Source organism: Thunnus albacares, chromosome 17, assembly GCF_914725855.1.
Source record: "Thunnus albacares chromosome 17, fThuAlb1.1, whole genome shotgun sequence".
Classification (NCBI taxonomy): domain Eukaryota; kingdom Metazoa; phylum Chordata; class Actinopteri; order Scombriformes; family Scombridae; genus Thunnus; species Thunnus albacares.
This window is the reverse complement of record NC_058122.1, coordinates 13,862,613-13,888,907: the sequence shown is the minus strand read 5'-3', so window position 1 is coordinate 13,888,907 and position 26,295 is coordinate 13,862,613. Positions and strand designations below refer to the sequence as shown.

The 26,295-nt window shown below is 40.7% G+C and overlaps 1 protein-coding gene across 2 annotated transcripts; it reads right to left on the bottom strand.

The window, feature by feature from the left end:
* Positions 1–174: 174 nt before the first annotated feature.
* Positions 175–25,877, bottom strand: lmtk2 (lemur tyrosine kinase 2). 2 transcript variants are annotated; one of them, XM_044330884.1, is made up of 15 exons: positions 25,594–25,877; positions 25,328–25,477; positions 18,505–18,638; positions 18,170–18,323; positions 17,527–17,603; positions 17,057–17,175; positions 16,637–16,724; positions 11,828–11,958; positions 8,582–8,666; positions 7,439–7,560; positions 6,542–6,691; positions 3,287–6,353; positions 3,044–3,176; positions 2,708–2,962; positions 175–2,441 (listed from the first exon to the last, which is right to left on the bottom strand). In XM_044330884.1, the coding sequence occupies exons 2-15, from the start codon at positions 25,428–25,430 to the stop codon at positions 2,413–2,415; spliced, it is 4,647 nt and encodes a 1,548-aa protein (XP_044186819.1). In that variant the 5' UTR covers positions 25,431–25,477; positions 25,594–25,877; the 3' UTR covers positions 175–2,412. The 2 variants fall into 2 exon arrangements, with proteins under 2 accessions (XP_044186819.1, XP_044186818.1); XM_044330883.1 differs by having other exon boundaries at positions 25,328–25,877.
* Between the last annotated feature and the right edge of the window lie 418 nt (positions 25,878–26,295).

Sequence of the window (26,295 nt, the reverse complement as noted above, 5' to 3'; positions counted from 1 at the left end):
ATCAGCAGATGAATGTGTAAACAGTCTTCTAATGTCGAACTCTGCACATAAGTCATTAAGGTTAATGTCAGTTAAGGGTTATGTCAGTGCTTCCAAGATCAGATACTTGGAGCTGCTGTTGTAGAGGCATCAACATTCAGAACGTTTAATTTCACATTAGATACAAACCCTAAATAGAAGTTCATTTGCATTTATTTTCATATTAAACAGTGTAATTATAAACATTTCATTCAATTACACTAAGCATGATCAATATGAAGTAAAAATATTACCATTTTTTAAAATCTACAAGTTTAGAGGACAGAATGGATTCACATCTGCTTCTGTGTCTTAATTTAACTGCTTTTAGCCCATGACAGTGATATGTTCCTCTGATCAACTCAGCTTTAAGTTACAAAATGAAACCTCATACCTATAACTCAGTTACATCATTTCCCATTTACAGACAAAAAAATTAACATTTATATACATCAGTACAGTTCAACATTAAGTTACATTTGTCAAATGTGCAAGATTAAGCAAATGTATACTGTAGTGAAATAAAACAAGATTTCCTTAAATAAATGTTCAAGTTTAACTGAAAGCACAGGCTGCTGGTTAACATTGTCTAAGATACAGTGCCTTCTGAATGGGGGGGGTGGGGGGTGGACATCTATCTACTACGCGTGAAGTATAGCTGTTCATTGGGTGACAAAATCTTTAAGCTATTTGAGTCATTAAAAAGGAAAAACTGTATAACCCACAGTCTCAAACTGTGTTTTTATAGCTGTACATGAAAACCTTGGGGGGGAACATAATCATTTGCATTTTTCTTCTATACAGTTATTGATCATGACACACATACATCGCAAACAACTCTGTACAACCACAGAGATGATGTATGGCCCTATGAATGATATGATAATGAATACTCAAAATTGCAACTGGGCAAGCACTCCTTTAGGAGGAAAATGCCATCTGAACAGGTTCATTGGGTTTGACACAATAAAACAAACAAAAAAAAAGGCAAAATAGACGATCTCTGTTCATGACACTGAAGTTGATAAAAGCAGCAGTGATTTTTTTTGTTCTAGTAGTGAGTTCTTGTGAAGCTTAAAGTCCCTGCACATTAGCGAAGAAACGCTGCCACGTTCACTAGGTCATCCTATGAATTCGTACACAAATTTCAACTAATTCATGAAAATTCATTGCACATTTGTTTACAAACAGCTCAATACATTTCTTCATTCTGACATTTAAAAATAAAATCTCCCACTTTTTGCACATATCTAAACGTGTGATTTCAAATTTTGTAGTGTTAGTGAATGGAGGAGTGCAGCTGTCTTTACAGCATACCAGGCACTGTGTTAAGACCCAGTGACAAGTCACTGAGACGAAAACATCCGAGAGACTTCCAACACATTTCAGAGCATAAAATGAAGCATAACAAAATTAATTAACTGTTTTTCCTCTCAGTCAATTTTCAGTTGGATCACCCCATGTAAGGATTGATTCAACAATCCTTGGTAAGTAATACCCAACATTCTTACTGAGATGTCTCAAAAATATGAAACTACTTACTGTACATGTTCCTTTGCAACACAAATAACGGAACATACAGTGTGTCACCTCTGTAGATGAGAGATTATTAGTTAAGGTAGTTATCCAATCATCCTATGCATGGATGGCGCTTCCTAAATTTCAACCCTTCTTATTCAAAAGATGCTACAGAAGGATACCGTACATAGTTTCTCTCCAATTAGGAGATTGTGACTACACCCAACGAGAGGTTATGAAAAAACAAACTACTCTTCCAAAAAGGCAACCACTGAAATAAATGCACAACACGAGGGAGCAAAATTAACAATGATACAGAGAAAAGTTTGGATCTTGAGTTGTAGGTCTGCAAAAATCAAAGAGCTTATTCTTATTTGGCTGTAGTGGTAAGTTAGCCAGCCCAGTGTGTTGAATTCATTGATTCAGAACATAAAGTCTTTTTTTTTTTGGTGATGCAAAAGTTCCGGAAAAGGGAGTGCGCTTTGACACACAATGAAAAGAAGCAGCCAAACACTTGGAATGCGCTTGATGAGTTCTTAAAGCAAACATTTAGAAGCTAGGCCCGTTTTTTTTTTTTTTTTTTTCCCAAAGTGGAATTGCACTGAACTGAAATCACACACATGTAGCTGGAGAGGTGATGCGGCTCAGACTGGGACTGGGCCTCGTCTGTCTTATTTGCTGAAAGTCAATTTACAGCCATTGTTCTCATGGCCATCTCCATGAAGGTAAAGAGCAGTTCTGCCTGAGAGAAGCATCCACGGTTTGCCCTACAAACCGTGTCATCTGTCCTTTTTCAGCCATTCTCCATTCCTGAAAGTGCGAGTAGAGGTTCATTTTTCAATAGTGTGATGATAAATGGTCCATTCATTTATCACACTAGTCCTTTTCTCCATCTTCACTGCTTCCTGTGGTGAACAAACAAAGAAGCATGTGATCAACTGATTAATGAATAATACTCAAACATGACTACTTCATAGTGTTTTAAGACCCAGAGAGTGTAAAATCTGCTAATAGTAGTTTAGTTATTAGAGAATTTCAACTAGGAAATGAATAGTAAAATTTAAAAACAAAAAAATCAACCAGATACATTGCTTGGTGCAAATGTATTAAGACTTCAATGCAAATCCCTTTTTCAGTCAGTGTAAGTGTTATGACTGCATGCTCAACTTGCCTCCTTGCTCAATGTCAGAGTCGGTAAGATGTGTGAGGGAGAAGCTTGCGATGTTGGCCGGCGAGATGGAGAAACGGGAGTAGTTTGAGGAACTGGTCCAGCTGGGCTCCAGCACGTGCCCTACTGCGGGGGGCGGAGAGGTGAAGCGAGATGCTGCAGATGTGGACATGACCTTTGATACAGGGTCTTTATTTGTCCTGGACAGGAAGGCGGGTGCAGGGGAGGAGAAGTCATCGTCCCACTCAAAACCACCACCTGTTGGGATTTCAAGTGTGAGTCAGGACATGTAGTGGTAAAGTTCAGCAGCTGCATTCTTTTGTTGGGCTTTGGCGTTACCTTCTTCATCTGTGGAGCTTTCAGAGTTGGTGAACCGGTTCAGGTAGCTGGCAGTGGGTGCTGGGCTGCTGAACTCTGGTACATGACTGTTTGAGCCTGAGGAGTGGTCACCCAGTTCCTTGGTGGGGGTTTCCTAAAATCAGAATACATCAGATTTGAATTAGAATGGCCACACAAACACTTCTTATTACAGTAGTTGTACCATAATATCTCAAATACAATAGAATATAGAGAATACTTTACCTGGTCAAACAGGTAGACGGTGACATCATCGAAGAAGGACACAGCTCTTCTGGAGTTGTCTGCGTTGCTCTTCGCAGGAAATGGGGAAGATGATGCCTCGATGTTCAGGGTGGTGGGTTTCAACAAGCTCTTTAGGTTCTTTGAACTACTGTCATCTGAGACAATAAGTGGCACCGTATGCACAGCATCATCCTCACTGTCTGAGCTGGAGCTGTGTAGCCGGTATGCACGAATGTCATCATCAGAGTCATCGCTGTTCTCATCCTCCTCGTCTGCATCCACGCCATCCTCCTGTACATCTAAACCCGAGCCATCCCGCCTCCCCAGGTACCGTCCCTCCATGTCCGGCTCTTTTATTTTATGAATATCACTGGCGTAGGTCCTGGTTAGTTTAGCATGAACTGCGTTCTCAAGCACCAGCTTTGATGATGTACCAGGAGGAAGTGGGGTTGAGGGTTTGAGATCTTCTGATGGGCCTGGCTCAGGAGACGTTACATCCTTGAAAAACTCTTGTTTGTCTCCATTGTCAGTGTGGCTGCTGACAGATTCCTTCTCACATTTTTCTGTGATATCTGAGTGTACTTCTGGTGATTTGTCCCCAACAAGAGGATTGGATGTTTCTCCAACATCAGCCTGTGCTTCAGCAGCTACAGAAGAGTCTTGCTGAGAAAAGAGAGAGTCAACATCTCTCTCTACGCTAACCTCCTGTGCAAGACCTGCAGCGACACCACTGACCTCGTCAGTAGAGCTCCTCATCCACGAGACCTCACTAGAACCTCCCGTAGTTTCTTCAGACTTCTTCTCAGGTTCTGATTCATTGTCTGAGAAGTAGGCTGAGTCTCTGTAATTGCCGCCCATGAGTGGTTCCTCAGCAGGGACTACATGATCCGGCTGCTGACCCTCATTCGGATCCTCACTATGAGCATCCAGCACACCCTCGACTTCAGAGATGATGATTTCTGGTGGAACCAGATTGGTTGCAGCTGCAGGCTCTTCTGTCTCTTCTTCTTCTTCAGCAACACTAATGCCATTTTTTACAGGGGAGTTGTCTTTAACATTAGGCTGAGAATTCCACTCTGGAGACTCCAGGTTCTCTGTCTCATACCCACTGTCAGCTATTTTATAAGGAGGGTGGAGTTTGTGTTGGGCTATCTGAACGTTCAGCTCTTCTCCCTGTTCTGCTAGCCTGTGAATGTCGAGGGAGTCTAATGAGTCTGGTGTCTCGGCTGAATTGTCTACAGTTGGTAGAGGGGTGGACATACTGTCTTCCAGTAAGCTGTCCTGGCTGATCTGGTCCAAAGATGGCCCAGAGACCAACAGAGAAGATCTGACAAGAGGACGCCCATTAGTATCCATAAAGGATTCTTCATGGTCAGATAGAGTTGTCTCCAGTTCTATATCTGCATCTTCTATTAGTTCACTCAACAGATCATTGCTTGTTAGATCTTCACTGTGTCCATTGTCTGAGGACAATGCTTGGACTTGCAGGTTTTCAGGCATTTGACTTCCTATGGGCTGAGCACTATCCTTTGAGGTTCCAAGGTCATCTTCAAGGCTGGGAATTTTGGCATCTGTGCACAATGAGTCTGTAGTGGCACTTTCAGAAAATTCAGGGGTGTGGCCATCAGTTTCACTAATGATAATTTCAACCCTCTCTGAGGTAGAATCAAAACCAGAGTCTATACCTCTGTCTGAGGACTGGAGCAGACCAAGGTCTTCGGTGGAAGAACTATTTGTAACTGGCAGCTGGTTGCTTGTGTTGTCTTCTGTGACCACTGTGATGGAAGGCACCAGTGTTTCATTTTCTACCAAGGACTGACATATCTCCCCCAAGCTGGAACTTGAAGAGTCTAAAATTCCCTGTCTTGAGGATGTGCTACTGGATGTGGGTTTTAAATAAGTGTCTGCTGTGTTTAAGCTGCCTAAAGTCTCGAGGTTGTCCCAAGAACTCATTTTGAATCTTTCCTCTGGTTCATGCGCCATACCAGGTAAGAGAAAATTCTGTTGTGGACTTGAGAAACAAGATCCTTCTTTCATCAGGTTCTGCTCTTTGAGAAACATAAAGTTTTCAGCTAGTTTTTCAGTGTTCAGAAGCCTCTTCATGTCTGTGTTCTCCCCCTCCACAGAATCCACCAGGTGAGTGGCTTCTGAACAATCCCCTAAAAAAGAATCCCCGTAGTTTTTATCAGTATCTACTTCCTGGACTTCTAAAGGAGCACCTTCATTGAAACGGTTCCCATTGCGCTCTGGAAGCTCCACAAAACTCTTTCTCCAGGAAGGAGAGTCCTCTTGCTTGGACCCTTCCTCGGTGAAAATGTTGGTGTGGTATGGACTGTCGTTTTCAAGAGATGACCAGATGTGGCTATCTTGTAAATAGGAATCCTTGGAGTCAATACTTTGGTGGAAAAAATCTGCATCGGTACTAGATTCATCCAGACGAACATCCTGAAGAACAACAAAGTCTTGCTGGCCTGAACTGAAGTCCATGTCTTGCCCTCTATTCTCATTTTCCCCAACAGTGCTCTCTCCTTGTTCTTCTAGTTGTATGTAATATTCATTCCCATTGGATGGCTTCTGTGCATCAAACACTGGTACAATCCCAGGGATTCCTGAAGGAGTATTAGAACTCTCTGTGCCTACTGCTCTGGCTACAGGATCGGGGAAATGGGCCTGGATGTCTTCACTGGAAACAGGGAAGAACATGCTGTGGTAGTTCAACGTTGTTTCCATGCCTGAACGCCCATGGTTGCCTTCATAGTGGTCATGCTTTGCTGCCTCCCAGACGTACTCAAAGCTGAGACCTTTGCTAGTTTCAGTGACGGTAAGAACTTCATCAATCTCTTGTCGCAGGGCGTCATCAGCAAACTGTTCCAAGATTGGGAAGGAGGAGTGGCTAACAGTGGTCTGCCGTGTAGAAGGGTTAGGCTTGAGAGCATCCCAGCGTTGTTCAAAATCTTCTTCTATGTCCTTCTGGCCTTGCATGCGCAGGTAGATGAGCAAACGGTGCACTTCCTCTGCTGTGGCCCGTTTGTCTGGGGACAGCCAGCAGAACTGCAAGACCTCGTACCTGTAGTTAGAGGGAAAACGGTCATTTATTCAGACAAGATTCTTTTTGAATGGCCTCATAATCTAAATCTGTTGAAACCTGATTTATATTACTATTATTTTTATTTGTTTCATTATTTTTTATACTATTTGTTCTAACACACATATTCAGTGATTCAATATTTAATGACACATATTCCAGGTACTCACCATCTGTCAGAATAAGGGAGCTCCAGCTGTGGCTTAAATAGTTTGACTTGTTGCTCCTTGATCACATGATTGAGAACCTCCCGGTCAGACAGATGTGGGTACGGCTGACCAGCATTCTCAAAGAGCTCCCACAATGTGACCCCCAAGGCCCTACAAACAATTTAGGATAAAATAGCTGTTAGAATTTACTGAATTTACAGAATCAGCAAATGACCTTAACCTCTGACCCCAAAACAATGAAACCTCGTCAATTGAGCTATTATGAATATCCAAACCTAAGAAACCAGTACTGTAAAATGTACCTAATGGTTTGTGAAGCATTTATGATAGCAGTAGCCAAATTTAAACACTAATGAAAAACGATTTATCTCAACATATTATTCAGAGGGCAAATCCAGCTCTTGTAACTAGAATTATGTTACATGATTCTGCAATCAATGACTAGAAAGCATTTGGCCAATGAGTTGTGAGGGCAGGGGGAGGACTGAAAAGACTGTACAGTGTTGAAAGATGCTTAGGTGGTGCAGTTATTCGGGATTTACAAGCTCCAGTATTAGCAGAAACGACTTCTTTTCTCAGCAATGAGCCAAAAGTGTACAACAGAGCAATTTACTGTGATACTTTATTTTGTCTTTCCAAAACTGCATTTTTACAATATATTCTGATTATATAACATGACTCCAGTTGCAGTTTCTAATACCTACTACTGTATATGTAATGACGCAGTGTAAATGTTAATAGATTTTAAAAACTTAAAATAGGTGTGTTCAAAGCCTGACTGAAATAATTCCTTTCTGTCACATCTCTCATGAGGTCATTTTAAAATATATTTGGACTGGATTCAACCACACTTATTATGAGTTATGGGTCAGTCAAGAGCTGTAATCTGGTACCTACCACACATTGCTGGGCTTGGTCTGCTCCATAGTAATCACACCCCCATGGCGCTCGCCCACCAGCTCAGGAGCCAACCAGCGGAGAGGTGCAAACACATCATCCTCTGTGATGATGTAATCCTCCTATAGTAACATGGTAAGGGATTACAGTCAGACACAGTATTCGCCACTTTTTAACAGTGCAACTTTCTAGAAACACTGTAAATAATAATAAACTGCTTAAACACCACCTCATTAAAAAGCTCACTAGAACAGGATAAATTTGGTTGCTTATTAACCTGCAAAAATAATTTATGCTCTAATACAGTCTCTCACTTTGCCTCCCCCTTTCTTTCCAGAAATAGATTCACGGGGTGACCTTATCTTATGACTATTAAATTCAGACAGAACAAACTGACAGATCAGCAGTATTTAAGGAATGCAGCAGACAGAAATGCCTTGGCACATATGCAGTGTGTCAAGTAACACGCGAGTACGATCTTAATTCTTCAGCTAAATACGTAACTGATCAAAGGCAAACAACTGCACAGACTCTGATGTAAATGATTCATTTTCTGTCAGGTCATCTGGAGCTGGCAGAACAAAGAAAGACTTTGACTGTGATTTAATATCACCAAATAGCCAGACTCCAGATAGGCATCTTATGTTCATCAGCTGGATAATGTCAAGTAGTTCTTGATAATCTTAAAAGGGAATTATTTGCTAGATTTGGTAAATTAAGACTCTTCAAATAAAAAAAACAGACCAGACTGACCATCTTCAAACTGCTAAACTCTGTTAATTTCATTTACATGTGACTTGTGGAGGAATTTAATTGCTACTAGGATGCTTTACAAATTTTTCAGATGAGAGGAACCACAACAGACTTTATAATGCAATGTTTCCCTTCTAATTATTCCTCTAACAGTAATTATGAGACATAATTTCCTCATCACTTTTTAGCCAATATTCTTATTAATAAAAAACAGCTCTTTGTTCATGGTTAGTTAGGGGTAACGTCGCTAACTTTCATGACTAACTAACTTTAATATTTCTTTATGTAACCAGGTCCTTGTGCTGACACAATACAGATCCATAAGGTAATGATGAAATCACCGAGTCTCTACACAAAAGACATCTGAAATTGAGAAAGATTTCTGCTTACTTTGTATCTGTAGGGTCCAATTCCATAGTCTCCAACTTTGACAGTAAGATCTGCAGTCAGGTAGCAGTTCCTTAGAGCCAAATCACTATGAGAGCACAGAGGAGAAACATCAGCATGACACACAGGAATCAACTAGATACTTACAAAACAGATTTACTAAACCATTCACTGATTATGAGGCTTGTCGGCAAGATTGTGGAATGAAAACATTCAGCTGGTAACTTGTTCTCGCCAGTCAGCCATTTTTGTTTAGTTTGTGCATTTTCATTTGTGTGTAAGAAGCAAAGTTGAAGCAAAGACTGAGGTTAAATGAATATGAAATCCATCTTGTCGAGATCAAAGAATTCACCATCTGCTCTTAACCTCAACAGGTAAGATCACCATGCAAGAATCAAGAAAGAGGGACTTTGTCAAGGATCAAAAATGGCTTTGGCAACTAGAGGAAATTAGCACAAGGGCTTCTGTCTTTTGCCTCAGCTCTTCCCCCTGCAACAAGACTCATACAGGGGCTATTCCTGACTTGAAAATACAGCAACAAGATATCATTTCTTGAGGGAAACACAGGCACTGAAAACATTTTGTTGGGCTGCCAGGAGAGGGCGTAAGACGCTCTGAGGCTTTCTCTGCACATTAAGCAGACATATGGTATTTAATTCACAGTGAGATACTCATCATGAGGCAGGCTTTAGTTTCCCTTTAGCCCCATGGTATTCCCAGTGCACAAGTTCCAAGTCCCTTTACTCGCCTAACGACAAAAACTGCTGACACTAGTGTACTTGCATGCACATTGCCCAGCTACTGTCAGACCCACTGAAACCTCTGTAAGATAAATGGACATTTATTTTAAACTCAGTTCCCTATCCTCTGCAGTTGGCGGAGGGCCAAATATACAGATAACACAGCAGTAAGGAAGTGGGTCCAACATCTTAACCCTACAAGGCTAATGAGTGGCATGGACACCAGAGCAGGTTTGTGTCATTTTTGCAAGGAGTTTACTGACTTTACCTGTGATCAGGACAAAAAGAAAACAGCTACTCATTTTAAATTCTGAGTCACACTGTGGTCACAACCATTATGTCCTCTACCAAAAACTGTTAATAATCACCAAGTTTAAAAACCAATTAAAACTTCTCCAAGTTGATATTTTTTAAAGGCGAGTAAGAATTTGAAAAACTTCAGACAACTTCTGAATATACTCTTAACACGTAATTTAGAAGGACTTAGACACCTAGAAACAAAAACAACTAGTGTAACCCTACTCCAGTCAGTAAAAGAACAGTCAAAGAACAACATACATTTTGTTTTTGAAGGCTAGAAGAATTTCAGAGTTTAAAGTTTAGAACTGGAAGATCTTTTTAAGACAAAGAATAAAACCTCCTGTCAAACAGTGATGTGAAGTCAGGGTGCGGGAAGAGTTGGAGCACAGAATCAACTAGATAATGATAAGAGAAGTACCACTCTGTTCTGCAGAAGCACACCATCCTCTCTTGCTCTGATGATGAGGATTTATTTTTTTAGCAGAACAAGGACAGTAAACTTTCATCAACGCTGAGCCAGGTCTATTTAAAGATCAAGGAAATGCAAGAGTGCAGACTTGCATATTGTTCCCTCCAGTTATTTTTCGGCCCTACAAACATTTACAGAGAGGAAAAAGGCAAAACATACCATGACATCACATGATACTAAGACAGTGCTGGAATAATGTGGCCAAAACATAGAAAGTGTGATTCAGGCTTGATTGATATTTTTCTCTTAAACTAGGCAGAAAGCATAATTGTGTTTGGGGAAACCATATATTATTGACTAAACATGAGAAAAATATAAGCTTTTAGGTGGAAAAAAAAGTTCTTGGTAGTGGACTAAAACCCAGTGAACACTCACAAACATGACTCATATTGATTGATGATCCAAACTCCAATTAGAACAGTAAAAATCTCAAACAAAACAAAGCAATATTTATGTGTATTTTAAATGCTTGTACTGAAAATATATGTAAAGCCATCACTGGACTGTACTTTCTTCCACAGTCTCTGGATAAGAATATATTCATGACACAGTACAGTATGTGTTTAGTGCGTCTGCAGAGCCATTCTCACCCTTGCAATGCAAAGCTGAGGTTTCAGTTTTGGATATCAGCCCACACAGCACTTGTCCTGAGGGTTTTGTCTGTGGCGCTGCATCATCAACAGCCTCTCATTCAATTCTGTCAGCATGTGGCATTCAGTTTCTTTTTCTTTTAAAAATTTTGGTGTTTGGAGTCTTTGAACAAAAAGTGCCTCGGAAATATTTTTACGATTGTAAGTAAAATAAGCTCACATGAAGGGAAGCTTGTATAATTTCCTTTGAGTTGTTACAAGGATTAAAACACAACGCCTAATGTGAGGCTATCCTTTTACATGCAAAGAGCAGAATCATCATATCCCTCTGGCAGCGGACAGCTGACACTGTGGCAATGCATGGGAGCTGGGTAATTGGAACCCTCTGAGCTTATTCTGAGCATGTAAAATAGAGCTGATGAGCTGAGCATCGTATGTTACCCCGAAGCCCCACGTTCCCAACACCCCTTGTACCCTGCTGGTTGCTAGTGGCCAGACTAGCACTCACTGGGGTAAAAATGAAAATGAAACACTGCCTCTCTTCTATACACACCTTTTTTGGAAAACACTGGTACTCCTGAGACTGGTTGGACAGTAAGGACTAAAATAAAACTAACTGTTGACTTAAGTCTTTACAGTCATTTCTTACGAGATTTATGAGTACTTGTTTACTATTTGTCATTTGATACCCAGTAAAACTGTCCATGATACTATCATGAAAGTATGATGTACCATAATATTATGACTTGTTCCAAACATTTAGGACAATAATGTTTAGGTGTATGTTATTTGACTATACACCATCTAATTTTCTGTCAAATTTTCTCACAAATTTAAATCCTTAGAAAGCAAAACAACCAAATGACAAAAAAGGAAAACAATATTTTTACTAACATTGCCAACTATTATTTAGTCATTTAATTAATTAAACACGACATACTGGCTCAGTGGAAAATGTAGAGAGTAGAGGGTGCCAATAAAATATGTCATCACACTGTGTTTGTTTCTAGTCGCCACTGAGAAAATAAGCATTGCCCTCAACAGCAGTTGTATTCTCTGACAGACAGAAGTGGCATGAAAAACACAATCCTAAGCTTAGTTGGCCTAAAACCTGTGAGCTTGCTTTAGTGTTGCAATTCTGAAGTGCTACCTGTGCAGGAAGTTGTGTTTGTGAAGGTGAGTGACACCGGCAGCGATTTCACAGGCCATCCTCTGCAGCTGCAGCAACTCAGCATTTCTGAACATCCAATCCTGCTGAGACAGATAGCCCCGCAAATCGCCCTGCAAACACACACACAGACAAACACACAGTTGGATTATCTCATCAATATCAAACATTCAACAAATCCGGAGCAACTTTATTTGTATGATGGCAATAGGAGGAATTTTACATATATTTCTAGTTAAGTGCATTGTGCGGAGACCGCCACACAGGGGCAGTAGACTCTCCTTTTCCTGTCTTCTCAGCACTTCTAACTGGTCTGTGTGAGAGGACCAAATAAGGGTAACCTGTTTAATGGACCTCTATGCTGTGTCACAGAGATTTATAAATAAAAGAGTCCAGCTCAGGTCAGTGAAATAAACTGTGTCTGAGTCCGGTAAGGTTTGGGGATGAGTGGAGAGAAGAAAACACAGGTATATACACATGGCTAGCAAGTGATATTAAGTTGTATTTTGCATGTAGCATGTCGGCTCACCAGTTGACTGATCACAAAGCCGTGGGAAGTCAATAAAAGACAGTGTATCTAGGAAACGAGGTTCACCTCTATTTAGATCACAGGCCTACAGGGGTCTTTGTGGTTGGACTGAGTCCTGAGAGACTGTAAATTTTAATTACAACAAGGGTCTCAGCTGTGTGCAGGTTCACACGCCAGAGCTGGTTGGGAATTTCTGTAGACACCTGTGGCCATCATTCACCAACATGTAACAGAATGCATAATGATTGAGAAACTGTCAATGCGGTATCCTGTACTTAGTGTCTTCCTGACACTCCACAACAATGTTTATAAAAAAACGACAAAATGCATTATGAGCACTTTTTGCCACAATTTGCGACGTGGGTTGAGATAGCACACATTTTAGTGAACGATTTATTTAACGCTGACTTCCGAAATGTGTCAGCAAACAGCCATTTAACCTATGTGTGCTCCTGAGATCATGTACACCACAGAGATGGAGTAAAGGACTCCCGATTAGCTCCCCTTAGGAATGAGCTACTAAGAACATACTGTCCACAAACACACACACCAGAGTCACGTAATATACGAGGCGCTTTTGTTAAAAATGTCAAGTCACATGCAGTTATTGACCGTGTAAGTCTGTGTTGGGGTGCTGTGTGTGTGTGTTTACGAAGGCTTTACTTTTCTGTGAGCGATCTCACTACAAGCAGCTTAGATCAGTCGTCTTACGTAAGCGTCACGGATTGCTTGAACCACATTTGTCCCCGCATACACACACATATAAATCACACACACAAAGGCACACAGCTCTGGGAAGGGGTCTTCACAGAAGAGCTATATTGAATGTATGGTAAGTGATACTCTGTGCCTGTCTGTCTTTGTGAAGCATCCGCAGCAGGTGATAAGGTCTGGGTTTCAGGGCGAGGATCCAGCGCTGTTAATCAAACAACATTAAATAGTGAAAGGCCACAACACTTCAGACCGTGAATAAACAAGAATGTGCAGAGTTCCCTGTGTGTGTCTTGCTCAGCCACCACATGATCTCGTTATGTAAAAAAAAAAAAAAAACATTTCAAGCTATTTTAAGTGGTTGTTTTCCATCCTACTAGTGGATACTAGAAGCAGGCTATCATCTGATTAAGTTTAGCATATTTACTTGTAAGCTAAACAGAGAAAGTAGGCTATTGAAAGAAAAATAAAATACAGGGTAAAACACTCAAAAGGAGCAATACTGTACTACAAGATGGTTTTTCATAGCCACCAAGGCAATGAGTGTAACCACCAAATGTCTTTGTTAAATTAACTCTAATTTACGTACAAGTTACCATCAATAAAATCAGTTCTCAAAGGGCTAATTAGCCAACAGAAGTCAGAAAGGACACCAAGCACGTAAGGACAACTTCACCCACAAGGTGAATAACAGTGCTCAATATGCTGGTGTGCAGAGCATGGTCAGTAATGTATAACCTAATAAATAACATGACGACAATAACATAAAGAGCACTTCCAAGAATTGTGGCTTTAACAACTGTAATAAATGAAGGGGGATCAACGACTTTCGAAAGCCAAAATCAACTGGCTTATTTCCAAGACCCTGAACCAGAGAAGGGTCTGACTAATGTCCTGGCCAGGCACCGGGCAGGATATCCATGCATTAGAAGCTGTCACTCACACAACAGTATGTGACATTCTGTGGCCCCTGCACCAGTTGCTTGATGTATTTTGATGTCTAAAATGCTTTGAGTCAGGGTTACCCAGCACGGGTGATACAGGACGAAAAAACCACCATCAATCACCAGGCTGTCAGAGGAAACGTCACAGTATACTGGCTTTTTGGGATTCACCTTGTCTACTGCGCAGCTGCAGTGTCACATTTCGTGTTTCGACATGTAGAGGATGATTGACATGGCCTGAAGTAGTAAGAGGCCACAGACAAGTCGTCTATTACTTTACATTCAACCAAAAAACAGGGTGAGTGCTTGTTTCTACATCAAGTGTTATTTTAAAGATTTATACGCCAAGTAGTACAAATGGAACTTTTAAATATGGAAAAAGAAAGGAAATGTGTATTGTGTAAGACAAGATCCTGCTCGGATGAAGTCCTTAAAACTCTTTATCCAGCAAAGGATAACAAGCATAGACATCAATCAGTCGTGCTAGCCTCTCACATTATCACCTTCAACATACAGGACCTGCTCTTCATCACGCTATCTTTCCTAATGACTCACACACACTTGTGATAAGTCAGTTACTTTGACTCATTTCCATCTCCTGTCAGAGACGTTACTAGAGTTGGCTAAGAAAGACCACAATGCCAGTACACCAGCCAGGCCTGGGCAGCTGACAATACGCATGCCCAACAAAGTTATGCAATGTCTGGCAAGATGAGCCGAACTGGACCCTGCAGGACACATTACCGGGTCGGACGGGTGGGAAGGCAAGATGGAAGCGGAGTTTATCAAAGCTCAACATTCGCCAGGGAGCGTGAATGGAAATATTTCCTGTCACCAGGCCGCGGACTGCTCATGTGCACATGGGCAACTAATACATTACATAAAACAATATTTGAAACCCACCAGATGAATATGACGTCCCCCTCTAAAACAACTGTGAAGTCACACTTACTGGCACAGGTTGTGCAAGCTCATTCATGGTTACCATAAAAAAAAGGGCATCCGGTAACTCAGACACACACCTGGGACGGATACACTCGTACACACACACACACACACACACACACACAAGATAATTTATGGCTGCCAGAAAAGGACAAGGGTCATCTGATTCAACAGGACACTCGGGTAGAGATGAAAAGTAAAGACTGAAAACTGAGTGAGTGGCTGTTGACAAGTGTGTTAACTGTGTGGTTATTTTTGATGTTACTCAATTTAATACTTGTTTTTTTTATTATAAATTCAATACTTGGTGTTATTGCCTGTTGTTTAGACTAACTAATCTGTAGATATTAGTTGTGTTGGGAATTTGTCACCTTTGATTTAAGACATGAAAGCATAATGAAAATAATCACTAGCTGCTGCTCTGGTGTTGCTCTCTTCCAACAGATCCTCTTGGTTCAAGTAAAAGCAAAGGAATTTCTGTTGAAGTTACATTTTTCTAATAAACATGCACTAACAAACACACACCTTATGGTCAAAGTCAAACATTAATTATAACAGACTCCTAGGAATGGAATGTGGAAAGAGAAAAGGCAGAATAATAAAAACATGAAAGAGTGATGGTATTATTTAGTAAACTACATTATATTTGAAAATGTTTCTGATATTTTTTGTGTCAACAACAATTTAAAAAGAAAGTATTTATTACAGGACCCCTGTAGGTGTTTTTATTTTTCTGGTTACTCAATATAAAAGACAAAATGGCTAAGACTACCTACAATTCTGCATTTCTTCTAAGGTTTTCCTATTAAGGTAAATAAGAATGACCCTGAGGTGGTGTATATTTATAGGTGACAGTTTTGGGTTTTTGCATTCGTTGGTGGACACCCCTTAAGTTTCTTTAGGAACAGCTAGTTTCCTTTAGACTGAAATCAGCTGTCTCCAACATACACAAGGTGTTACCCATAAAAATGCACAAACACAGCAACTGGTGGAGCTGACACAAGAGGAGTGTAAATGGAGCCTGTTGCTTTACTGGGAGAGGTGGGAATGTGAGAAGTCCCAGGCTTAGACTAGCTATGCCACTTGGGCAGGAGGAGGGGAGCAGAGGAGAAGGGAGGGGAGGGAGCTCCCCACAGGCGGGGAAAGAGAAACAGTGAATAAATCAACTGCCGTGATGGAGTCTGCGTCACCTCAATGAATGAAAGGGCTAATTTAGGATTGAGACAGTAGACTTTGAGTCCAGATGGCCAATAGGCCAGGTCAGCTATGCATGCTTGCTGGACAGTATTTAGAGGGGTCTTGCCCTATGAATTTGTGAGCTTAACAGACTGACAAGAGCCAATTCTCAGATTTCTCAATTAATTAACCCTTGGAAGTGAAAAAGTGCTGAAACATCAAGTAGTAAATAAACAATTTCGCAGTCCTTGGACACTACTATGTACAGTGACTGCATGTTAAATGGAGCAAAACCCGCACAATATTTCAAAAGATTTTCCACTGCAGATTAATAGTAGATCAATTTCATTCACATGAATGCAATGTTATTCATTTAGGGTATTATTCAAGTTTCTTCAATTTATTTACAATAAACAAGCTTTTGTATATTAACAAGCGGTTGGTGGTGCATATAAATCACACTTATCAGAGCATGTGGCCACTCACCATTTCACAGTACTCGAAGACGAGTAGAAAGGGAATAGCTTCAACGCACTGTCCGACGCACTGGAGGATGTTTGGGTGCTGCAGCACTCTGAGGACAAAATAACAAAGACGTGCTGTTGATATTCATGTTTATTAGGGCAACAAAAAACTTTAAAATAGCGCTACTTGTGTAATAGGAAAAGTGGAGGACGCTGCTAACATTACAGTGATGTCATATGGCTAATTTTAACTACATTTACTGTTTGCATGTCATTGCACATACTCATATTTAATGTAGTGAAGTAAATATATAATTCCATCATTGATCAAATAAATATTAAATGTCAAATTATAAAACATATGATGGGAAACTTTTGAAAGATTATAATAACCCACAACCATGGAGGTGTTCAAAGAAAAAAAAAGAAACTCTCTGTTCACCTGTACGGATCCCCCTGCTGCAGGAAGTCATTCTGCTCCTTGGCACTTGCATTAGCTTTCAACTCCTTCACCACCACTCTGGCTCCACCTGGATCTGTGTAGATTTCACTGAGAAGGACCTGATGATGCATGACAACACTTTAGACTAAGCAAGATATAAAATAGAAGTCCATGCAGCATGTGTACCTCAAGGTCTACATGTAACTCTTTAAAAGAGGCCAAATGATGCCAACAATTACAGCAAAGAACACTGAAAAAAATAACAGATTTGAAGTAGAAGGGCGAGATAACAAAAAAGGAGATTTAGTCACCTCGTATCGGTATAAAACAGAGCAGTCAAGTTACAAAATAGGTTTCTCAAAATTTGTGAATCACCACAACCACGAGAGGTGCACAAAAGATATTAGGGTAAAAATGGCAAAAATATTTAGATTATGCAAAACTTGTACAGTAAAGAAAACAAATCTCACCTGGCCAAACCAGCCATTTCCAATCTCCTGGATGTAACTCAGACTGTGGCGTGCTACCTGGAAGCCTGCGGATCCCTCTGTGAAATCAACCACAAAACAATGTTAACGTCTATCTAGCTAAATGATTTAATATTACAGTTATTGGGATGGAAAACCCAGACTATGGGCCTGTCACATTCAGTCAAGAGCAACACAAAATGAAAGTAAAATTGTGTGTGTATGTCTGTTAAATCATGTCTAATAAATATGAAAAATATAAGTAATAACAGTATGTCTTTATTAGTGGCTTTAGTAGTGAAGTTGGGCTCCAAACTTGAAAAACTGACATCGGAAAAACACAATTTAGACAAGGTTAATCCTGAGGGATTATTAAAAAAGGAGCTGTGACAGAGAAAAATAATGAAAATCAGATTTCTGACAATATTTTAAACCATGCCAGAAAATCTCTTGTCGTGCGTTTCTGCTTAACATTTGCTGGATTTACTCTTATTTATAACATCCTAGAGACCAAACAACTTCTACTAGATATTCACATGAAATTTTTGGATGTATTTTACGTCTGTGTTTAGCATGTGAATATAGTATGTATATGTGCACATGTATAAATCTTGACAGTATAAATCTGAGTGTGTATATGTCTAACCTGTGATGCGGGCAGGAGGTTGTAGGTGTGGGGGTCCAGGCAGGGCCACAGGGGACACAGCGAGGGTGTACACCTCAGCTGGGGACTGCATAGACGGCGTGTCCTCTGCCGGCGGGGTGAAGTCGATCTCATCATCAAAGTGGTCTTCAAACTCCTGCGTCAACAAAAGTCGGGAGTGGAATATTATGAGACGTGACATACATTTAACAATAGAACCCACATTTACAGACACGGTCTATTACAATTCATGCCCGCTATTTGTTCTCTACGTCAAGCCTGCATGGGAGCAGGTGGAGTCGTGTCTTGTCTGGCTACCTGCGTGCCGGGACTCTCACCTTGAAGTTGATCTCCCTTTCCTTGCAGCAGGTCACGCAGTTCACCAGCAACACCACCAAGGCCACAAGCGCCGTCAGTGACACCACCAGAGACAGGTAGAGAGACACGGACAACGAGTCCCCCGTGCTTCCACCTATAAGGAAGAAAACAGACATGAGCTCGGCTCTGCTACAGATACTATGCTGAATCATTCACATCTATAGCTGTGCTTCAAAATGAACTCAGAAGTGAATAAAGGAGGGCATCTGTCATCGTTGTTGGAGTTACAAGAATAAACATAGGTGTGTTTGACAGTAATACGGCACACCACGGGTGTACTGGCACTTCTTCTAAATCCACCCACAACAAAGATACATTTAAGCTCAACAACAAAAATAAACTGCACAGTGCTCTTAGAATTCAGCTTCTTGAGCTTTTGCTCTATTTCACCAGCAACTCCACTGCAGAGGGAAGAAACGCCGAGCTGTAACACTTTGCAAGACACACAATAATTTTGACTGTATGAACATGAAAACAGTGATTTCTTCATGTTTACAGTGTCTGCAAACATGATGTGAAAATAACTGTGGACCACCCAACCTCTAGCCCTCATCAGCCATTCAGAGAGACGGTTGCGGGGGTTTCTCCTGGCTGATAAGCAGCTGATGGTGCAGCTGTAGTGACAGCAGGTGTGGGTCTGTGCTGGTGAGGATGCTGCTGGCCCAGCAGTTCGAGTGTCAGGGCTGACAGCAACCTTTCAACCCACCCGCTGCGTTGCTTAGCTGCTGCTATCTCGCTACATCGATGCCGAACAACATCTATGCGGCTGCTGCAGGTTCAACAGATTTCCAATCGAGTGTAACATCTTTGTGCTACGACAGAAAATACCAGCGGGATGTATTTACTTTGCTGAAATCCCTTTTTATACCAGACTTTGATTTGAAAGACCTTAAGGCCTACAACAGCAGCAGGCATGGTAAATCTTGGTGATAGCCTTCTCTAAAAAAAAAAAATGTTTTCTCTGGATTGACAGCTCACACTGATGGTTAAATGTATGGACTAAGTATTTAAAAGACTGCATGTATATCATAATTCTGACAAAAGCTCCACCTTTTGTTATCTGTAAGTGCGAGCCCGTAACCGTGCTCTTTCACCACATGTCCACCTCGTCTCCTCATCTCCCAAATGTCACTGCTCATTGAACTGCTCTTTTGAAAAGGTATGACTACTGGTCACTTGCATTTCGTCCTGTCTCTGATGTGGTGAGTGAACAGTCAGAAGACGTTAAAGTCAGTCCCTGCGACTTGCAGCTTGCATTTATTTTTGTGCCTATCACTTCTGAGCTCACCAGCAGTCAGAAGAGGTGTTGCAAGCAATTTTCTGACTTGATATTTTGTCATTTCACTACGTCTCATGATATTGTATTACATGTAAACATAATCTCAACATGGCATAATGTGTGTGATTGAGAGAATGTGCTGAAAGAATAGTGAGAATTTGAGAGAGAGACACTCCTCCCCAGTGCCCCCCTGTTGTTTATTCTGTCTCCCACTGGTCATAGCATGTCAGGTACATCCTGTCTGCTAGAGGGAGAATCGACACCTACTGAGTGTCCTTCTGCTGAGCTACAAATTCCTGACAGATAAAAGCGTGTGCTGAATACGTCCAGAGTACAAACATTCTTCTAGTTGTCTCATGTTGCTTTCACATCAGCGCTTGAAGAAGAAAAAGAACAGAATTGAGTATTTCTGCAACACAAATAGTCTGAGCCCCTGGGAACAAATGAGCGACCAGACTAAGGCCAATATGTCTACACTAAACTGGCTAAATTTGAAAACGTATCACTTACTTTGAGAGAAGATATCCGACCACACAAAACAGGAGGTGTCATCATTAATCTGCACATATGACTTGATCTGTGCTCTCAGTATGGCAGCACAGGAGTCATTGTAATCCTTAGCTGCCCTTTTTGATAAGTCTATTTTATACTCATGCAGACATCTGACAAAAGAAACTGAATCGTGTGTTCTGCCTTATTGAAACATGGAGTAGGAGGTGATAGAACAGTTTTAAACTGCTACACAAAGCAGAGAAATCATGATGCACCTGTTAAGAGTCCTTGCCAGATAATGGCTGTAATGCATTATTCTGTTGTTTGCTAACAAAAAAAGATAAGACAAAAAATGTGTTCAGCCTCTGCACCAAACCTGGCACCAACTCATGCCTCCTAAATTGTTCATAAACAAAAACACCAATTTGAAATCAACCTGAGGCGAGATCTCGCAAAAGGTTGAGAGAGAGAGAGGCCAACGACCGGCTGAACAGTGAGGTTACTACCAGTCGGGTCTGTTCAGATTGAATAGTTGTGTACTGAGACACTACAGTTCATCAGAGAGCAGCAGAGCAGCAATCACTTAAACTCCCTGGGGAGCGTTACATATGATCCAAAGCGTCAACCATGATTGATATTCATTTCATGTCTGCCACAGTACACCAAGACATCACTGATGAAAACTGATTGCTTAATGTGGTCTCCTACTTAAGATCAAAATAAAATTCTTCCAAGCAGTCTGACTTTTTTTTAATCCTGCTACAGTGAAAACATACTTAACAATAATCCTAAAACAGACAAATGTATCAACCTGTGAATGAGATCAGTGTACAATCACAACCCTAGACCACCCTCAAAGTCAAAGACGCCACGCTACAGGCAACTTAGCCTTTAGGAAAAGTTAAATTAGATATATTGTGATGCAAAACTTACCTGAAAATACTGATATCTTATTTATTCCTAACTGAAATCTCCTTCACTCCAGAGCCCTTCTGGTGTCAAAATTTCCTGCAAATTATCACACACATGAGTCTGTGGACATGAATAATCCTAACTGGAACAAATCTAAGCTAGTAACTTAGTTTGCTAAGTTATTGCACTGCCCATGTGCACAAATATGGGTCCTGGTGTTGTGGGCTCTGCGCGTGCAAAACAGCACCGCTGCTGAAAAAATCCCTTGGGGAAACACTGAAATGGGTCCATAGTTCATACACAGGCCCGGGGGATTTAGCTCTAAATGTAGATGTGTACTTACAACTTTAAGTGTTTTCTACCTCGTAATTTATCATCAGGAGGTAAGTGATGAGCCTGGCTTACATGGGCTGCTAAAGGTTACACACAGTTCCTTCATGATACAGATTGTAAGTGGAAGGAAGAGAAGGAGAACTGAGGTGAACCGAAATAAACTGAATCTGCTTAACATGCAAATCAGTCAAAACTACTGAGTGCACAAAATGTGACTGATGAGGACGCCAAAGAATTTCTCTTCATGTGAGAAGCCACCTCATACCTCAAACTAGTGTCTATCGTTAACGTGTGTGAAAAAAGACTACGTAATATTTTAAATTGCTTAAGATTGTTGGATGTCAGACTATACAATCAGCGCTTGATTTGATCACCATTTTCTCTGAATAAAACACAAAATACCAAATGACACATCCACGTCCTACGAAGAGGAAAAGGGGTGGAGGGAGCAATCCAGAGAAATTAACATTATCTGGAGGGAAGAAAATGTCACAAAGGGTGAACAAAGGCAAAAAAAAATTTTTTTAAATTGAGTTGTCCCAGCACTGGCCTGGTCTTCCCTGATAAATCTAAATGTAAGATTACGTGCTTCAGTAAGAGTTTACTGTAAGCAAGTACGGTTTAAGCAAACATCAAATCATAGAAATTAATAACAGGCAACAACATCTACTGCATGCATTACTGTACTGTTGCTATGTCAGCAAACAGCCCCCACCACCTCACCACTACACCCAGGTAGTTACAACCACAGCCTCATACTGAGACCAGGAAACCCCTGAATGCTGAAGAGGAATCTCTTTACCAAAGCTTTATTTATTTCCCAAAACCACACAACTGCCAGATCAAGCAATTATCAAATTGATACAATATTGTCTGAAATTGGTATAATGCAATCCTATCATAAAAAATGTGTTTCATAATGAGCACTAGTAAAAATGTCCAGCATCATGAAACCAGGAGCGAGCTAATCATAAACCAAAACTCAACAGCCCCGTTTCAGTAAGCTCCATAATATGTCACGAGTGGCTGTTTTTCACAAAACGCTTCCTCCATCAATGATGACAGCCTACTAAATTATATGCAGCATATATTATCTGAAACAACAAATAGTTCAGTAAATAGTATAATTAGCTTTATTAAAGTCAAAGCTTAACTTCAAGACAATCCTGTGAAAAACATCTTTTAAAACACCCTCGGTCTGTTTCTGTGGAGCAACAGGGTTCCAGGCAGTGCAGGACTCCCAGAGAGTCTGCAGCAGCAGCATTATAGAAAAAAACAGGAGCTGGGTCACGACAGCTCTACATGGGATCAGTTCTCCTTGGTAAGGCCTTATCTGAGTCATGGGTTCATATTATGACTTGGCAGGGCCCACCAAATGACTCAACTGGTTTTTGGGACCAATACGGCAGGGAGCTGCCAGGTCTTATTTCGGTTCCACTGCATATTTCAGTAGGCATTCACGCAGAGGAGGAGCTGACCCATTTTTGCAGATTTCACCCACCAGTGTTTACAACAGTGGATGTCTGTACTTCCAGTTACATAAAGGATGGAGGATGGCATTGTCGGGCTGACATGTTTGGGTTCTGATACGATTTGTCCGTCTGCTAAGATAAGAAGCACCAAGCCTCGTCGAATGAACAGCCAAGGTATCTGAAGCAGCCAATAATTATGGCCGTCGGGCCTTTGTGAGGATCCATATTTACAAGACTGTGTCATTTTCAATTACAAATCAGCATCATCTTCTCACTATTAAAACAATAGAAAACAACACTATATATATCTGTCATTTGCCTGCTTCATGGCAACATTTGCATGCATTATTTGTAACACACTGTAACAATGCAAAATGCAATTGTTTGGATTCTGAAGCAGCTCACTGAACTGGAGTACAGGAGCTCCAATCCTTGGCCCCTGACAATATAGGATAGGCTGGTTTGTAAAAGTAACCTGGGTTGGTAGTCACTGAATCACTGGCCAACTTGGTGGAAGGTTAAGACCAATGTCCATAGTGTCAGTCTAGACATGTTCCTGTCAGCTGACTGTTACTACAGTTAAAACATTAACACCACTGTTAAAGCTCACCTTTCAACATTTACCCATGTTTGATGTGTGAAAACGGAGCAAGTCACTTAAGGAGTTTCTTCTCTCTTTCTCACCCACAACTCTTAACTTAAATCTAAACTTTTAAACATCAAGTATTAATGTACCATATCTGTAGACACTGATAAATGACTCCAAAGTAAAGACTGGGGAAGTGGGGCAGAGGACAGGTTGCTATGTAATAAAAGCATAAAAAGCATGCTCATATTGCTACATCAGTTTTCTGTATGACCTATTATAATTAAGTAAACAGTACTGTTGCTAATCATTGACTGGGGCTGATAAGATTGGAATGTGTTACAGTTACACATTACCGACCCCGGCTACACAATATTCACTTTTGCGTCTATTCATTTCTTGTCAGGAAGCAGGTTGCACCAAGACAGACGACACTGACTGAGCCTTTTGCTGTGTGAAGCTGCAAAAACAAAAAGAAAACACTGAAACTATCCCCTTGCCTCCAAGTGGATTTATGGCATCCACAACATTAAGTTTGCAAGTTAAGATTATTTTCGGAAACTACTTCATCTGCTGTAAATTCTTCATTATTCTAAAAAAAGATATGTGAAATCCTGAAATTCCTAATTTTGTCTAGTATTCACAAGAGTGCAATTTACAGTGGCGTGAAATTGAGCAAAGCAAGAAAATACTCATATTTGAGAAGCTGTAGCCACCAAATGTACTTGATAAAGGACTTAAAATACCAACTGATTATCAATATTGCCATAATAGAATGTTCAGCTGATCCATAATCAGTTACACAACAGTACTCTCGCATCAGTATCCCTTGGGGAACTGCTAGAGCTGCTGTGTAACTGCTGGAAATGAATTGTTTTCATACAATCAGTTCCCTCCTGTCTCTGTCATTTTTACCTGAACAAGGTAAGTCAACACACCAACAAGGATCATTTCAATGTATGTTCCACCTAGTTTAAAATGTATGAAGGCAGTCTAATTTGATCACTAAGACTGGATACTAATTAATAGTGTGTGTCTATTACCAAATGATTTCACCCCACTGGCGACTAACAAAATGGCAAGTCATTTTCTTCCAGGAATAAGTTTTCATTCATCATACAAATGATCAAACCCATGACAAGACTTATGATGTTGATCACAGTGCGATGGCACTGTGATCAACATCAAAGTTGTTATTCAAGGTGCACCTGAAAACAAAAGGGAAACCAATGTTTCCGTGCTGGTAGGCCAACATCTATTCTGTTGTCCCATAAACTTGGTAATATGTCAGTGACTAAACCAACCCTATTGAAAGGTTAACTTGCCTGTACCCGCAGTTACAATAACCTGTATTACATTAACTGAGACACACTGGTACCTGGGGACAGATTTATGTGTGTTACTTTTCAATCAGAATCAAACTAGAATAGATTACGGTGTGGATTTTTTTATGAGCACTGGTGGACGAAAAGTCGAAAGTGTATTTCTACCAGTCTCCTGATATGTTATTACTTGTCATTATAAAATGCCATACACTACAAATATACATATAGTGACAACAGTGTTCATTGGTTAGCAGGAAATACAGCCAGGCTTGTTTTGTTTGCTTTTAGCTGCCACCCGAGCCAGTAAGCATTAGCTTGTAGACAGGCGTCATAGTAAATAAACAAACAGTCAGCTGTGTATCAGATAGCAGTCAGCTGTCTCACCTGATCTGTGATGATACTGGAGAGGGGCACCTTCAGACAGCCAAAACACCGACATAAAAATCGCACTGGCCAGCAACAAAACACATCCATGACGGCTCTCCATCCTCCTAGCTTAGCTAACAAGCTGTTAGCTAAATGGGAATCGTCGTCCTAAACAACAAATGGCTGATATGGCGCTAAATAATGCCTTTTAATCATTGATAATTAGTTTAACGTCAGTGTAGGCTACACAAACAAGCATATTTTCTTACTGTTTAGCGACTTACTGTTAGCCAGCTAGCTAGCTAACTAGCTTCAGCTAGCATGTCAAGGATAACAGTTTCAGCTGACGACAGCAAACACCGCTACGAAATGTAATGTTCCGTTGTCCATACAGACAAAAGGAGCGATCACCTTTCGCGACCTATCATATTCGGTTCATGTGCCTTGACGTTATTTAAGTGAACACAGCTAAAAGAAATAAATCAAAAGCCCTGGCTATCATGAAACACATCTCCTCCAAAGCGCCATGTTCCTGTACAACGACACGTCACGGAATGAGGCGGTCAACTTCAAGTGATTGATGGGCACTACAGCCAATCACAACGAAACATAGCCTCATATTAAATACACACAGCCAATCACCATCGAGCTTTATTATCAGTCATGTAAATCCAGTGCTTTGTATCAGAACTGAAGAAAGCTTTTTTTACATCAGTCACTTGCCAATCATGTGAGACACGCAATACTGATTTGGAAAGACGATCCGACTCGTCTTTATTGGATGTCTATTCTTGGCTTTATGGCCAACCGTAAACTACCAAGCAGTCTCATTTTAGAGGTGGACAGGGTAATATGACAGGTGCACTGATGCTGTCTTGGGTATCGGGATCTATTTCTTATGGATAGGTGTTCATTTTCTCTGTAGTGATTTCATATGAATTTTTGGTTGGGCATCAGATTCGTAGGGAAGCTCGATTCAATAAATA